The sequence below is a fragment of the Syngnathus typhle genome, linkage group LG11, assembly GCF_033458585.1.
Source record: "Syngnathus typhle isolate RoL2023-S1 ecotype Sweden linkage group LG11, RoL_Styp_1.0, whole genome shotgun sequence".
Classification (NCBI taxonomy): domain Eukaryota; kingdom Metazoa; phylum Chordata; class Actinopteri; order Syngnathiformes; family Syngnathidae; genus Syngnathus; species Syngnathus typhle.
This window is the reverse complement of record NC_083748.1, coordinates 655,517-670,109: the sequence shown is the minus strand read 5'-3', so window position 1 is coordinate 670,109 and position 14,593 is coordinate 655,517. Positions and strand designations below refer to the sequence as shown.

The 14,593-nt window shown below is 47.8% G+C and overlaps 1 protein-coding gene across 4 annotated transcripts; it reads left to right on the top strand.

The window, feature by feature from the left end:
* The first annotated feature begins 859 nt into the window (after positions 1-859).
* LOC133161987 (RNA-binding protein 39-like) lies at positions 860-11,366 on the top strand. 4 transcript variants are annotated; one of them, XM_061290761.1, is made up of 16 exons: positions 860-1,020; positions 2,378-2,432; positions 3,925-4,031; positions 4,142-4,188; positions 4,927-5,079; positions 6,055-6,150; positions 6,224-6,341; positions 6,412-6,564; positions 7,093-7,239; positions 7,311-7,376; positions 7,530-7,734; positions 9,622-9,708; positions 9,777-9,888; positions 9,967-10,072; positions 10,133-10,211; positions 11,043-11,366. In XM_061290761.1, the coding sequence occupies exons 7-16, from the start codon at positions 6,279-6,281 to the stop codon at positions 11,144-11,146; spliced, it is 1,122 nt and encodes a 373-aa protein (XP_061146745.1). In that variant the 5' UTR covers positions 860-1,020; positions 2,378-2,432; positions 3,925-4,031; positions 4,142-4,188; positions 4,927-5,079; positions 6,055-6,150; positions 6,224-6,278; the 3' UTR covers positions 11,147-11,366. The 4 variants fall into 4 exon arrangements, with proteins under 4 accessions (XP_061146745.1, XP_061146747.1, XP_061146743.1 ...); XM_061290763.1 differs by lacking the exon at positions 4,927-5,079; XM_061290759.1 differs by lacking the exon at positions 3,925-4,031 and having other exon boundaries at positions 879-1,020.
* Positions 11,367-14,593: the final 3,227 nt, after the last annotated feature.

Genomic DNA, 14,593 nt, shown 5'->3' with positions numbered 1-14,593 from the left:
GTAATTTGGTTTTGGCTATATTGAAAATAATTTGCCCTGATTTCAATGTGTATATGATAGCATAGCGGTTAAGCTGATGGCCAGTGAGCTATTCTTTATTACTTTTCGTCACGAGTTCAAATCCCCTTTATGACTGTTCTGTTTTTTTTTTTTTTTTAGTGTTTGCTATTTCTTGCAGCCAGCCAGTCGGAAATGTAAACGAGACGTTTCGTTCCACGTTTTTATTGAGAATTTGATTAGTTTTGCAGTCAGACAAGTTCCATGTCGCTTATGACGAATCTGCAGTCACGAAACACAAGATTGCGCAACTTGCTTTATCCCAGTGCTTCTCAATTATTTTCTGTTACGCCCCCCCCTAGCAAGAAGAAAACTATTCGCGCCCCCCCTCCCCACCGTGACTATCCTAACTTGTCTTGTAAGTCGTAAAATGTTGCACTGTCGCAAACGTGACAGAAGTAACAATGAGAGCGCCACTGCCCCCTGCTGTAGTAAACGCGCAATTACACTTTATTCTAGTACTGCAAAAAAAAAAGCCTGTTCCCCAGGGTCACACGCGCCCCCCCAGGAATAGCACCGCGCCCCCCAAGGGGGGGCGCGCCCCACTATTTGAGAAGCACTGCTTTATCCTAACGAGCGCAACTGGAGACGGGGAGCAAGATAAAACGGGAGCAAGTTGAACCGTAACACCGGCACAGAGGAGACGCTGACTATCGGGTATCGGCATTCAATAATTGTCTATGCGACAATTATTGAATGGCGTCCATTTAAAATATTTTGCATCTATTATTTAGTTGATTTAAGAATAAACTTTTGAACTTATGGACTCATGGAAAATCAAGCTGTCAATCAAAACGACCCCGTGATCTCGCGTCCATAATCTCCTCTCGCGAGAGCATCTCGCGCCATTTCAAGCGCAAGAACTTAACGTCGCGCCGACGACGGAAGAGCGGTCAAAGTCAACCTCGGGGACGTTTGACACTTATTGTTGCTATTGCAGCAGACCAGGGGCTGAGGAGCGAGGTAAAAGTCGTCTCGTTTGGTAATTTGGTTCGCCCCGGGTCGGGCATACGCGTTGCTAGTTAGCGTCAAATTCGCATCGCGAGCAAACAGCTAGCCGGCTGGGCCCTGCGTGAAGGCCTCGCTAATGTCGAAGCGCTCACGCGGCAGCAGAGGACACGATGCCAGGCGAGTGGCCGCTATAACGATACCGGGTGGGCTACCTTCACTTAAGGCCTGAATAGGCTCAGATGAAGCATTGAAGTTGATGCACTCACTTGGCTATCCAATACATTTTCCCCATTGAGATAAATCGAAATTTCGTTACAGTGAATCCCCGCTAATCGCAAGGTCGCCCATTCGCAAAGCTTTCCTCATTGAAATACCGAACCTGGTCACCTGTGTTCTGCTTGTGTTTAGGCCGACGATCTCTCCCACTTACTGTCCATGCGTCTGTATTCTTTCTGTCCAGGTAGTGATTAACTTGCCACCTAGCGTTATTTTGGCGTGAGAACTACAAATACGAATTGAAGACGATAGGACGTTACGATCACGTGATCTCGCGAACAAGGCGCAGGCAAAAATGAAAAGGGCAAACATCGTGTAAACGTCTTCACAAATCCGAGATCATGGATGTGTTTCCAAGAGACGCTGCTGAAATGCCAATATCGTCCCAAATTGGCACACATTAGCTTGACATGTTCTCACACAAACTCAGTGGGAACGTTGGAGGAACAATCCATAAGAATGGCCCACAAAATTTGGGAACAGCCACACTAGATGAAGCCACCTTAGTTGGTTAACCCTTAAGTTCTAAGTGTTTTATTTTTTGAACAAGTGAATAGAAAAATAAGTGAAGTCAATAATAGCAAATAGAAGTTGAGCAGGTTAGAGGTTCAAGGCTCAACGATAACAGCAAGCGCGGGGCTTTCTTCTCATGGCGTTGCAATTGGTGTCAATAATGCCCTGGATGGGTGACTTCATCAATTCAGTGACAGTGTGCTACCTTGTTGCATTGTGGTTAGAGCGATCGCTGCCAAGATGCCGCTGCATTCCTACAAATCTGTTCACTCTCAACTCGCTGTAAGCAATCTAAAATTGCCAGTTGACGGTAGGACTGGAATTCCTCACTCCAACCATTGACCAATTGGATTTGTTGGCTCCATCATGTAGCTCAAAGGAGACTCGTCGGCAACTCACCGCAAAATAAGCACAGACGGCAGAAGACGAGAGCAGAGGAGGAACTCACTGTGTTGCGATGAGCCGCTCCTGTCTTGTGTCTACGCAAAAACCAAATGCCAAATAACTCTGCGTGTGTGTGTGTGTGTGTGTGTGTGTGTGTGTGTGTGTGTGTGCGTGCACGCACGTGTGCGTAATGCAGCAAGATGGCGGACGACCTGGACATCGAGGCAATGCTGGAGGCTCCCTACAGGAAGGTGAGCATCCTTTTCTGTAGTCATTCGCAAAGACTCGCGACGTTGCCCTTGACTCGCCACGTCACAACTGCTCATTGCATCTTTTCTGCTCTCCTCGACTTTTGTTTGTATTTTTATTTTTGTGCCACATCCAAATCCTTCGTCCCAAGATACTCTTAACCAGGGGTGGGCAATTCCGGTCCTCGAGGGCCGGTGTCCTGCATGTTTTATAGGTCTCCCTGCTGCAACACACCTGATTCAAATGATCAGGATTGTTATCCAGCTTCTGCAGACCTTGCTAATTATCTGACCATTTGAATCAGGTGTGTTACAACAGTGACAGACATAGAAAACATGCAGGACACTGGCCCTCGGGGACCTGAATTGCCCACCCCTGCTCTTAATTAACCAAGTACTGTTTCCTGCAAGTGAAGCATATTCTTAACCGTGAAGAGGGCAAGCGTTAGAAGAGAAACGGAATTCATTTTTGCTGGGCCCATACCATTATCATTATGGATGCCACATCTGGCATTTGGCATCAAAAATTACCATGAGCCATTAATTGGCCGATTGATTAATTAACTGGATATGAATAAATGAATTTCTGTTAGGCTTACAGCAACAACGATATGTTGGTGCTTGAATAGTTGTTTGGCTTTACAACAGGGAGAAAGCACAAAAAAACATGCACAGAAAAGCACTAACTGATGAATTTGTCTTTTTAACGTGCCAAATATGAACAGGCTTGCACAGAATAACTTTGCCGTGTTCTCAAGGTGGTGCTTTGCTCATTAATTTGTTTGAATGTTGATGAAATGTGATGAAATGTTAATGTATTTTGAATGTGACTGATCGATCACTTGTTTCATATCTTGTTGATCACACTGTCGATGACCATAGCTGCACCAAAGACGGTCTATTAAGCCAATGCAATTTGCCATGTTTTAAAAGGACATTGAACTCCTCTTGGAGACCGTTGCGTTCGCACCATGGCGTGGCCAACCCAGATGTTGGCCAAATCATGGGTGAACAATCACCGGACTTCTGCTTGTTGCCATCTTCAACTACAATAATTCATTATATTTGTATAGCGCTTTTCAAGAACCCAAAGACGCTTAGGGTTACAATGAGTAACAGAAAAGCCCCACCCCTAAAAAAACTAAAAACAAATAGGCAGGGCAAGGCTCCATATTCGAATGGCTCGGCCACAGCGGGAGGCGGGATCTCACTTGCTATTGGCTAATGTCATTGTCTTGGAAAGGGTCACCTGACACAACCTGGTATTTTGGTTGGCCCTTCAAAGATGCCATTCACATGCATCATCACGAAATGAAGGGCCTGGACAGCATGGTGACTGATTGCCATGCTAACGCATGAGGCGCATGTCGAGTCCTGACGTAGCAACGAGTGGAAGAAGGTAGCCCAAGTGTGGCGGAGCCGGCGAGCGTGAGCAAGCCAGGCAGGCGTCGCCCACTTGCGAGTTGACTTGACGCAAGACTCCTGTCTGCTGCAGGGCCCTTGAGAGGCGTCCCAGTGCAGCACCCACAGAGGAAGAAGAGTCCCTGCCGCCCGAGTCGGCCGCCCGCTTCAGCTCTGACCCCCTCCCCCAGCGCGCAAAAAGTCTGTTTGAATGTCACTCACGCATTCTCCATATTCTCTTTTGCCCCCATCCCGCCAACTCCCCAATGTCGCGTCCGCCTCCTCACGCTCTTCTCTGTCGACCCCGCTAGGACGACAAGACGGCCAGCCCCAATGCCGGGGATGAACAGGCCAAGAGGTACCTGCCGCCGTCACACTCTTCTGCCTTGTCCTGTCCTGTCTTGTGCTGTCTTGGCTCACCTGTCATCCTGTCTGTGATAAGGCTACCACAAAAATAGGTGGAAACAAAATTTCATTGCCCCAGGCTTTGTCCGCACCATGTGGAGCGTCCACACACACTCCAGCAGTGTCGTAAAAGCATCCTTTGGAGCCTTTGAAGTCCACCGTATTACTCAATGACTCTATTTGAACAAATGTGCAAAAGGAGAAGCGCTTTTAACAGTATTGCATAGTGACAACTGCTTGGGGACAAAAGAAAGTTTTGCATGAACAGTCAAAAACCTCACGGGTGAGCGGCAAAACGCTTTCGAAGTCAACAAGAGCATCTCGCGTGCCTGACAAAGACATGACTGACTGCAACTATCACATATACCTCCAGCAATAATAAGTTGTTTGGGCCAGTGTCAGTCGGAACATCATCTTGTATTTGTGGATTTCCAATCCTGTCAGTCTTCTGTCGTATCCGTGCGCCTGTCTGCAATTTGTCGGTCAACTAGCTTACTGCTGGCCTGCTTCCTGTCCTTTCACTTGTGTTTCGTCTGTCTGGTCCGACATCTTTTTTTTGTCTGTTTGTCTGCATTCCTTCCTTGTCCGTCTGGCATGCCGCCCCTTCTGTCTGGCACGCGGCACGTCCTTGCGGTCTCCCCCGTAACGGCGGTGCTCGATGCCGCGTTGTGATTGACTGCCGCTCCGGCAGGAAGAAGCGCAGCCGCAGTCGCGACAGGAAGCGCAGTAAAAGTCGAGAGAGGAAGAGGAGCCGCGAGCGCAAGCGCAGCCGGGAGAAGCGGCGCAGCCGAGAGCGCCGGCGCAGCCGTGAGAGGGGTGGCCGCTACAGAGACTATCACAAGGCGTGAGTTCCACCTGTCAGTCTGGTCCAGCCTTCCTCAAATGTAACCTTGCTGTCAAGTTACTGTAGAGTGAAACTCATAATGAGACCCTCCAGCGGTGATGACATTAGGTAGACTTAAAAAGAAATTTTTGTTTGTCACAGTCAAACTGCTCTGATTTCACCAGTACGGCGCTAATATTAGTCAACATACACAGAATACCATGATATAATCTGCCTATTTGTTGCTGTCTTCTAGCTGTTTAAATCGCAACATGCGTTTAGCGTGAGCATACAGCTATCTCAAAGTCTGCTTTATTGTCAATCTCTTCACAGGCCAAGACACAAAGCTATCGAAATTACGTTTCCACTATCCCACGGTGACAAGACATAGTAGACATAGAAGGCACAAACAATGAATAATAAGAGTGATGAATAAATAATAAATAAACAATAACACAATAAATAAGAGGAGCAAAACGGAGCAAGTGTGCATACAGCAGACAGTCAGAATATAGCGCAAAAGTACAGGACGCTATGCATAAAGGGGGAGAGAGTTCAGGACCCTAACAGCCTGGAGTATGAAGCTGTTGGTGAGTCTGGACCTCTTCCCAGAGGGCAGAAGATCGAACAACTATCTGGACCTTTTTCTCACAGCTTGGGCTGCTGTACTTTCATTTTTTTTTTTACATTCAGTTTGAGATAAACTTTGCCTGGGAGTGACTTTAACAATTTGAAATGTCCAGTTTGTAAAGAGTGTTGAATTCACTGCCACCGTGAGGCGCTTTTGCGTATCTCAGGCCAGCACTATACCGATTTGAAATTCGACCCATTGGTCATAAAGCCAAATCCTAATTCCAAGAGTGGCGTCCCAACTGTTGCTCTCAAAGCGTTGATTTGACTGTAGACCTGCAAAGGGAGGCACGAGCGCCCGCTTCCGAATTCGACATGCAGCAAAAGCCAGCATCAAGAGGAACATTTTGCGTCCTGTGTGTGCAGACGGAAGCGGTCAAGGAGCAGGAGTCCCATTAGGAGGGAGAAAAGTCCAATCAGAAGAGACAAGAGTCCCATCCGGAGGGAGAAGAGTCCCAACAAGTAGGTCTCGAAGGCATGTTGGAGCTAAGCAAACTGATCACTGGGCTTTATCTGTACCTTTTTCCCCACGAAGACCTCTGGTGGACAACTTGACTCCAGAAGAGCGAGATGCCAGAACCGTCTTCTGCATGCAACTGGCTGCCCGCATTCGCCCTCGAGACCTCGAGGACTTCTTCTCTGCTGTGGGGAAGGTAACGTCACCGCACATGAGGGGCTCACTTTAGTGGCCGCCAACCTCTGCCGCCTATTTTCCCCGCTCAGGTTCGAGACGTGAGGATGATCTCGGACAGGAACTCGCGTCGGTCTAAGGGCATCGCTTACATTGAGTTTGTGGAGGCCAGCTCTGTTCCTCTCGCCATCGGGCTGACGGGTCAAAGGCTACTGGGAGTTCCCATAATTGTGCAGGCTTCGCAGGTAATGTGCAAGCGATGAGCTTGTAAAGTCAGTTTGCAGCCGCCATGTTTTTTTGGGCGGGGGTGGGGGGGGGGGCTCACTGAGCAGCGCATTATAATAAATTGGAGCAATTTCTACTGCTAAGTATGTATGGCACTTCGGGTGCCGACTCAATTACGGGTCTTTTCTGTAAGCGGGAGCAAGAGAGTGACTTCGCTTCCATCCAGCCACAAATCAATCAGTCCTCATCTTCTGTATCCAAATGATAAAGTCTACTTTTGCTCATTGCTCTTCTCTCCGGGAAACTCGGGCAACAGTTAAAGCCCAAACCTTTGCCCGGCCATCCACAATCTGTTCACAGGTGAAAAGCCGGTCATGTCCTATTGGGCTTCGGCTTACTGTGCAGCCGTGGTTTCCAGGACCGTGCATCTTTGGCGAACTTTTTTATTTTTTTCTTGACTAGTCGTTCAGGGAATAAAATCCACAAGTGTGACAAGCAAGATAGATTTACGCGACGGGTGTTAACTGAATTAAGATTTCCATGTCCAGGCCGAGAAGAACCGGGCAGCCGCCGCCGCCGCCGCTGCCAACAACCTTCAGAAAGGTTCGTCGGGGCCCATGAGGCTCTACATTGGCTCGCTGCACTTTAACATTACGGAGGAGATGCTGAGAGGAATCTTTGAGCCCTTTGGAAGGGTGAGACGCTTTGGGATCGGACAACAAAGCAGTGGGTCAGTGTGGCTGACGTGTTCATATTTGCTTGTCAGATCGAAGGCATCCAGCTGATGATGGACAGCGAGACAGGCCGTTCCAAAGGCTACGGCTTCATCACAGTGAGTCGACCCATGAACAACAAAAGGCTCCCTTTTTTTTTATCATTCCAAATATAACAGGAAAGACACTTTTTAGAATCCAGTTACCCCCGCGTAGTTGTAGTTTTCTGTGCAAATTTCTGCCGTGCCCTTTCCCAAGCATTTCTCCAAAAGTTTGCAGACGCAGAGTGCGCCAAGAAAGCTCTGGAGCAGCTCAACGGTTTTGAGCTGGCAGGTCGGCCCATGAAGGTGGGTCACGTGACCGAGCGGAGCGACGGCTCGGCCGCTGCCTCCCTGCTGGACAGCGATGAGCTGGAGCGCACCGGTATCGACCTGGGTACCACCGGGAGGCTGCAGCTTATGGCCCGCCTCGCCGAAGGTGAGTGAGGTGGGAGGCCGATGGCTTCTTTTGAGAGGCTCTCGTGTTACCTAGAGGTTTCGTACACCGCCTCTCCGCATATTTTCCTCCATTTCTGGGTCTGTGTGCTGCCCTGGTCATTGCTGTCCAATGGGGAGCACAAGCATGTACATGTACAGTCTAAATAGGAACCGCACCAAACTAAAAAAATTAAGTCCGCTTTTGGTCTGGACCAAACAAGTGGACTAAAGAACTTTTCTGGTCTGAATACACCCTTAATGTTTTTCGTTCCTATTCAGACTGTACATTTTGCAAGTGAAGTATACACATCCACGCTTGTGATGATCTGTGCTCCCATTGGACAGCAATGACCAGGGCGGCACACAAAGCACAGACCTATAAATGGAGGAAAACATGCGAGTCCTATGCGCTGCGTTCCTGCTCTGCATATTTATCCAGTTGGTTCGGATCTACGCTGTTTGAATTAACACGTGAAGCGAACCGCACCAGAGTTCGTTTAGAAGCGAACTGAGACCACTTGAAGAAGTGGGTCTTGGTCTGTTTCTTTAATCCGCACCAGGGTTCGTTTGCGTGTATTCACACTTGCACAAAAGGTCCGGACCAGCATTACAATTGAACCCTGGTCTGTTTAAAGCAGACCAAACAGTAAGGTCTGAATATACCCTTAAAGTTAGAATTTTCACTTTAAAGTCAGAATTCCCACATTAAAGTTATAATTCTGACTTTAAAGTCAGAATTCGGAGAATAAAGTGATAATTGGTGGCGCTGGAAGTGCCCACCGGACCTCCAGCTGGAGGTCCGGTGGAAGCTCCACGAACCGGAGAAAATGTCTAGCCGACCTCCTGGAACCCTCCCTGGGCATGGCGAGTGGCGCTGGAAGTGCCCACCACCTCCAGCTGGAGGTCCAGTGGAAGCTCCATGAACCGTTAAAAATGTCTAGCCAGCCTCCTGGAACCCTCCCTTGGGACGGCTGGTTGACGCCCGTGGCCCTGGAAGTCACCCTGACCTCCAGCTGGAAGTCCAGTTTAAGCTCCATGAACCGGAGAAAATGTCCCGGAGAAAATGTCTCGCTGACAACTTTAAAGTCGGAATTCTGACTTTATTCTAAGAATTCTGACCTTAAAATAGGAATTCTGACATTGAAGTGGAAATTCTCACTTTAAAGTTGGAATTCTCACTTTAAAGTCAGAATTCTGAGAAAAAAGTCAGAATCCTGTCCCCCTCTTATTTTTTTTTCTTACCTGGCCCTAATCCTCTTCCCTATATCCCATACCGCTAGCTTGCATTGAAGTCCCCTTTTCTAGATATGATCACACTTTTTAACTGACCCCGCATGGCCTCTGGCTCTTTGAGCTGCTTCAAACTGTTTTTGATATACCACAGAAGCCACAGTCTGATATCTATCCATTTTCTGTACCGCTGTATCCCCACGGGGGTCGCGGGCTTGCTGGAGCCTATCCCAGCTGTCATCGGGCAGTAGGCGGGGGACACCCTGAACCGGTTGCCAGCCAATCACAGGGCACACAGAGACGAACAACCATCTGCACACGCACTCACACCTAGGGGCAATTTGGAGCGCTCAATCGGGCTACCAAGCATGTTTTTGGGGATGTGGGAGGAAACCGGAGTGCCCGGAGAAAACCCACGCGGACACGGGGAGAACATGCAAACTCCACACAGGGAGGGCCGGAGGTGGAATCGAACCCGCACCCTCCTTACTGTGAGGCGGACGTGCTAGCCAGTGCCCCACCGAGCCGCCACCAGTCTGATATCATAATGGAAATAAAAAATGACACCCAGCTTGGTGTCCCGCTCCTCTGCTCGCAATTTTCTCAATGACAGCGGTGTAACAGCTGAAAAGAGACAAGTAATGTGCTTGGCATTCAGGTACGGGCCTGCAGATCCCTCCCGCTGCCCAGCAAGCGCTGCAGATGAGCGGTGCCATCGCCATCGGCGCCATGGCCGCCGTCTCAGGTAAGGCTGGCAGAACTCGACCTGAGCTCCGGCCTCGCTGATCCGTCGCGTACTTGATTGCGTGACAGCGGCCATGAATCCGTCCATGAACCTCAACATGAACCCCCCGGCGCTCAACCTTCCCTCTCAGCCTTTGGCCACGCACTGCTTCCAGCTCTCCAACATGTTCAACCCCAGCAGGTGTGCCTTGCTACTGGCCAACGTGTTCAACCCCGGCATCACCGCTTATGTTTGCGTGTGTGTGTTTGCCTGTGTCAGTGAGGATCATCCCGGCTGGGAGGTAGACATCCAGCACGATGTCATTGAAGAGTGCAACAAGCACGGCGGTGTCGTTCACATCTACGTGGACAAGAACTCAACAGAGGTAAAATCCACGCTCAAAGTCCTGATCCCGCCCAGGTTCAATTACGCTCGTGGTTTCCAGGGCAACGTGTACGTCAAGTGTCCGTCCATCCCCGCTGCCATGGCGGCCGTCGGCGCGCTTCACGGACGATACTTTGCAGGTGAGATTTGTCGCAGGTGGGTGATATGGCGTGCTATTTTCCTGCTGTCTTGACCTGACGTCCATGCCGAGACGATGGACGTCGTTCTGTTCCCATTCGTTGTAAGGAGAATCTCTGAACCAGCTGGATTGACCTCGCCTCGTGGGTTGCCTTGTTGCTGGGATGTGCAGGTGGATGTGGCAGCTTTGGTCTGCAGACTAGTGCAAGTGATAGGACTGACGTTGACAGTCACATGCACGCTCGCCGATGTAGGCCGGTCACTCAAATATTTTAGGAATTGCTGATTCCATTGCATTAAATATATATATATATATATTTTTTTTAAGTTTTTTCTCCCTGATGATGAACCTTTTTTGTTATTGAGTGATTAAAAACCACCAGCTAAGCAATATCACACAAAGGATTAGTGGTCAGTGTTTTCCAAATTAAAAGCAGATGTTTGCAAAGTCGTTATCTGAAATCAGATGTTGATAATGTTAAGTCCAAAAGATCTCTAAATTCAAAAAATAGTTGTCAATGAATCTATTAATTTGAACACTTATGTGCTGATGATAACAAAGGGCTACAGGGTAACAAAGCAATGTCCAAAGTGAACGCTCGAGTCTCGACATAAGCTGAGGCAAAAACAGAATGCGTCCATAACAAGCAGATCCCACAATGTCGATTTCAAGTTTATCGTTGGAGCGATTTTGAGGCATGTTGATTGGACGGGGGCCTATGAGCGCAGCAAACCCAGCAATGAAAAAGTGGGAGCACAAGAGCAATGAGCGCGTCCGCTGCTACGGCTTTGTCCATCAGTGTTGCTGAGCTTGGTCGTCCGTGTGCTTGCAGGCAAGATGATCAAGGCGGCATACGTGCCGCTTCCCGCCTACCACAACCTGTTCCCGGATGCCGCCACCGCCACGCAGCAGCTGGTGCCGCCCCCGCGCCGATGACTTAGCCGCGCCGCGAAATGTTTTGATGAGTTCTTTTCGTATCGTTCAGTGAGCTTCACACTATTGACTTCCTGTCGTGTTGAAAATGTCAAGGGTGTGGCCTCCGTCCATCGGGGGCCCGTGCTGTCCAATGAATGAGCTCTGTGAGCTGCGAGGAGGCCCGACCGCCGACATCAAACATTTGTCTTGGTTTTCTAATAAAATCCTTTATGAAACTTTATTTTCAAGTCGTAAACGAGTGGATTTTTTTCTCAAGACAACGTGACGTGGGTTCGAGCTGTTTACATGTGAGCTACAAACTAATGAACATGCACACATAGGTGTGTACGTGGTCCTTCGTTTGTGTTGCGAGTCACAGGCGGGCTTTGTTGAAATCAGTGGCGGATACAAGGAGGGGAAACTGAATTTCGGCGGGCTTTGTTGAAATCAGTGGCGGATACAAGGAGGGGAAACTGAATTTCAGCCTACATCATAAAATGTGTTGGTTTATAAGTAGATTCTACCCTTTGTTCCTTTTCTACAAAATGCTCCCACAGATGTTGATGCAAACAGATCACTGATTCGCTCATTTTGCTGTCAATCAAAAAGAGGTTCATTTTCAGACAGATCATCCAATCATCGTGCAGAAGATTGCCCGTCCATTGCCCCTTAGACCTCCAGAGACGCTGGGGGCCAGATGGGTGGGACATAGTGATGTGCATTCCAGTTCTTCAGGGGTGTCAAACTCATTTCTTTCGCGGGCCACATTGTAGTAGCTTCTTTCGGAGGGCCATTATGAGCATCAATCCAAATAAATGTATGAGCACCTCATATTATATACAGTATATGCTACAAAACAAACTCGTTTTCAAATTAGACGAGTAAAAATTCGTCAGATATTTAAAAAAATATTAAAAGTGAAGACAATTTGCAATTCTAGTTATGAGAGACGAATTCCATGCACAGTTTTTCTTCGCGAGCCACATAAAACGATGTGGCGGCCGTTCTGGCCCCCGGGCCTTGTGTTTGACATGTGTTTTAAGTGAACTGAATCTTTAGTTCACTCAAAATATTCGTTTAAACGAATCCCCCCCCACACACACACACACTGATCCGTTTTTTTTATTTAATTTTATTTTTTTTACTTCAATAATACACATCTAAGCAATACACTTCAGTACACCAGACTAAAAACAATCACGCAAACACGCGGTAATGTCGACAACGGCAACGCACACATTTTTCTCTATATTACATCTCGTGGAAACAACCCATATACATCAAACAACTACACCCCCCCCCCCCCCCCCCCCAAAAACATAAACATTTATACAGTGCCTTGCGAAAGTATTGGGCCCCCTTGAACATTTCAACATTTCGCAACATTTCAGGCTTCAAACATAAAGATATACCGTTTTTTTCCGTGTATAGTGCGCCCCCATGTATAGTACGCACCCTAAGAATGGCATGCTGATGCTGGAAAAAAGCTTGTACCCATGTATAATACGCACCCAATTTTTATGAATTTAAAAAAAAAAAAAATTTAATTTAATTTTTTTTTTTTAAGTCCCAATGATCGTCACACACGCAGGGAGGCAATGGGTCCCATTTTTATAGTCTTTGGTATGGTCTTAACTAGGCTGGATGTAATTTTTTTTGTTGGCGTTGATTTCTCCGACTGCCCCTAAACGCACCACCGCGCTCCGTGCGCGCACGGGAAAGAGGCGGCTCTGTATGGGAGAGACGTTGAAGAGGAATAAAAACACCCTTGGAAACCAAAACTTGCCCCTCGTCGTGACTCGGAGCCGCAGCAAATGTTTTGGATTTGTGTAGGGTACATTGTGACAGACAGCAAACGAGCAGGTGATCGAGCAAGCGTCTGATACGAGAGCATTGCGGTCGCATGGAGCGTGTTTGAAGTGAACAGCAGAGAAGAAAGGAACAAGGCAAAGTGTTGTGAAATAAAATATTACCTGTAATACGGATTTAGGTAGAGAACTGAACTCTCGCTCTTTATATAGCTGACGTGTCTTGCGCATCCGTTCTGCGCATCTGGAATGGCGGCCTCCGTATGATATCCGGTTTGCGTGTGTGTGCGTGTGCGTGTGCGTGTGTGCGCGTGTGTGCGAGAGAGAGTGAGAGAGAGAGTGCGAGAAAGAACGCTCAACCGTAGCACGCCGCCGACCGCCCAACTGCACCGCGCTGGTCGCATTATTGTGACAGAGCCGTCGCTGAAATTTAGAAGATATTTTTAAAGTCCTGATGTACTTTCTAAAATTTAAGTGGACCTCAGTGCGCACTGCGCAGGGAGCTTAATTTGGTGCGGTCGCGCAACCGCAGCGCGCCGGGCGCTCACTGTTGCATTGCTTAAAGAGCGCCTTTGTGTTTTAGGATGAACAGCAGAGACGAAAGGAACAAGGCAAAGTGTTGTGAAATAAAATATGACCGACCTGTAATACGCATTTTGTTATTTGCTGATTGAAACTGCTAATTAAACTGTGAATTGAAACTAATAGGTGGAGAACTGAACTCTCGCTCTTTATATAGCTGACGTGTCTTGCGCAACCGTTCTGCGCATCTGTAATGGCGGCCTCCGTATGACGTCCGGTCCGCGATGGAGATTAAAAAACAAACAATATTTGACAATAACACACCATCAAGGATTGCACCATCGCATCAAACGATGTGTCGTCAATTATGAATTTTACTGACTAAGTGTGTTGGGCAGGATGGCTGAATGCGATGCGCGATTGACAACAAACAAGAAGAAAGGTGATTTCAAGTTTTATTTCGAGGGAGATTTGTCATGTCTCGTCCCCAGTTTTGCTATGTGTCTAGGTTGCCATAGTTTCTGTTCGCGTCGCCCCTCTCTTCCTGTGTCACCTCAATCGATGTAACGTGTTTTGTATTTAAGTCCTGTCTGCCCCTCGCTCACCGTCGGATCATTGCATGTCTCTTGTACCCATGTATAATGCGCACCCCAGATTTTAGGACAATAAATTAGTTAAATTTTGCGCACTATACACGGAAAAAAACGGTAAGTTGCTCCTGAGTATAAGTCGCCCCCCCCCCCATCCAAACTATGAAAAAAAAACGCGACTTATAGTCCGAAAGTTACGGTATAATGATAATAATTGGCTCGGGTAATTCACACATTTCTTTACCTGCGTGAAGCAGGCCCCCCCACCCCACGCAAAATTTAAGGAAAATAGTCTGTTTCGTTTGTGCTTCGTTTGTGCTGGTTTGTGCAGCAAAAAGTTTTGTTTATGCTGCTATGGTTTTTTAGTTATGAAAGATTATTTTATAGGTCATCCAGAGTTCACCCAGCCCTCCAGCTGCTCAAAATGAACCCAAAATGGTACCGTTAGTTTGTGTTTCGTTAGTGCTGGTTTCTGACGCAAAAACCTTCGTTTGTGCTGCTTCGGTTTCGTAGATATTACACACTTATTTTACAGCGATGACGTCACC

What these genes read in the sequence shown, in the direction of transcription:
- LOC133161987 (XM_061290759.1), top strand. Translation starts at nt 2,382, where the DNA reads ATGGCGGACGACCTGGACATCGAGGCAATGCTGGAGGCTCCCTACAGG. An exon ending in AGGGAGAAGAGTCCCAACAA is followed by an intron (nt 6,151 to 6,223) that starts GTAGGTCTCGAA and finishes TTCCCCACGAAG; the next exon opens with ACCTCTGGTGGACAACTTGA. An exon ending in TCTTTGAGCCCTTTGGAAGG is followed by an intron (nt 7,240 to 7,310) that starts GTGAGACGCTTT and finishes TTTGCTTGTCAG; the next exon opens with ATCGAAGGCATCCAGCTGAT.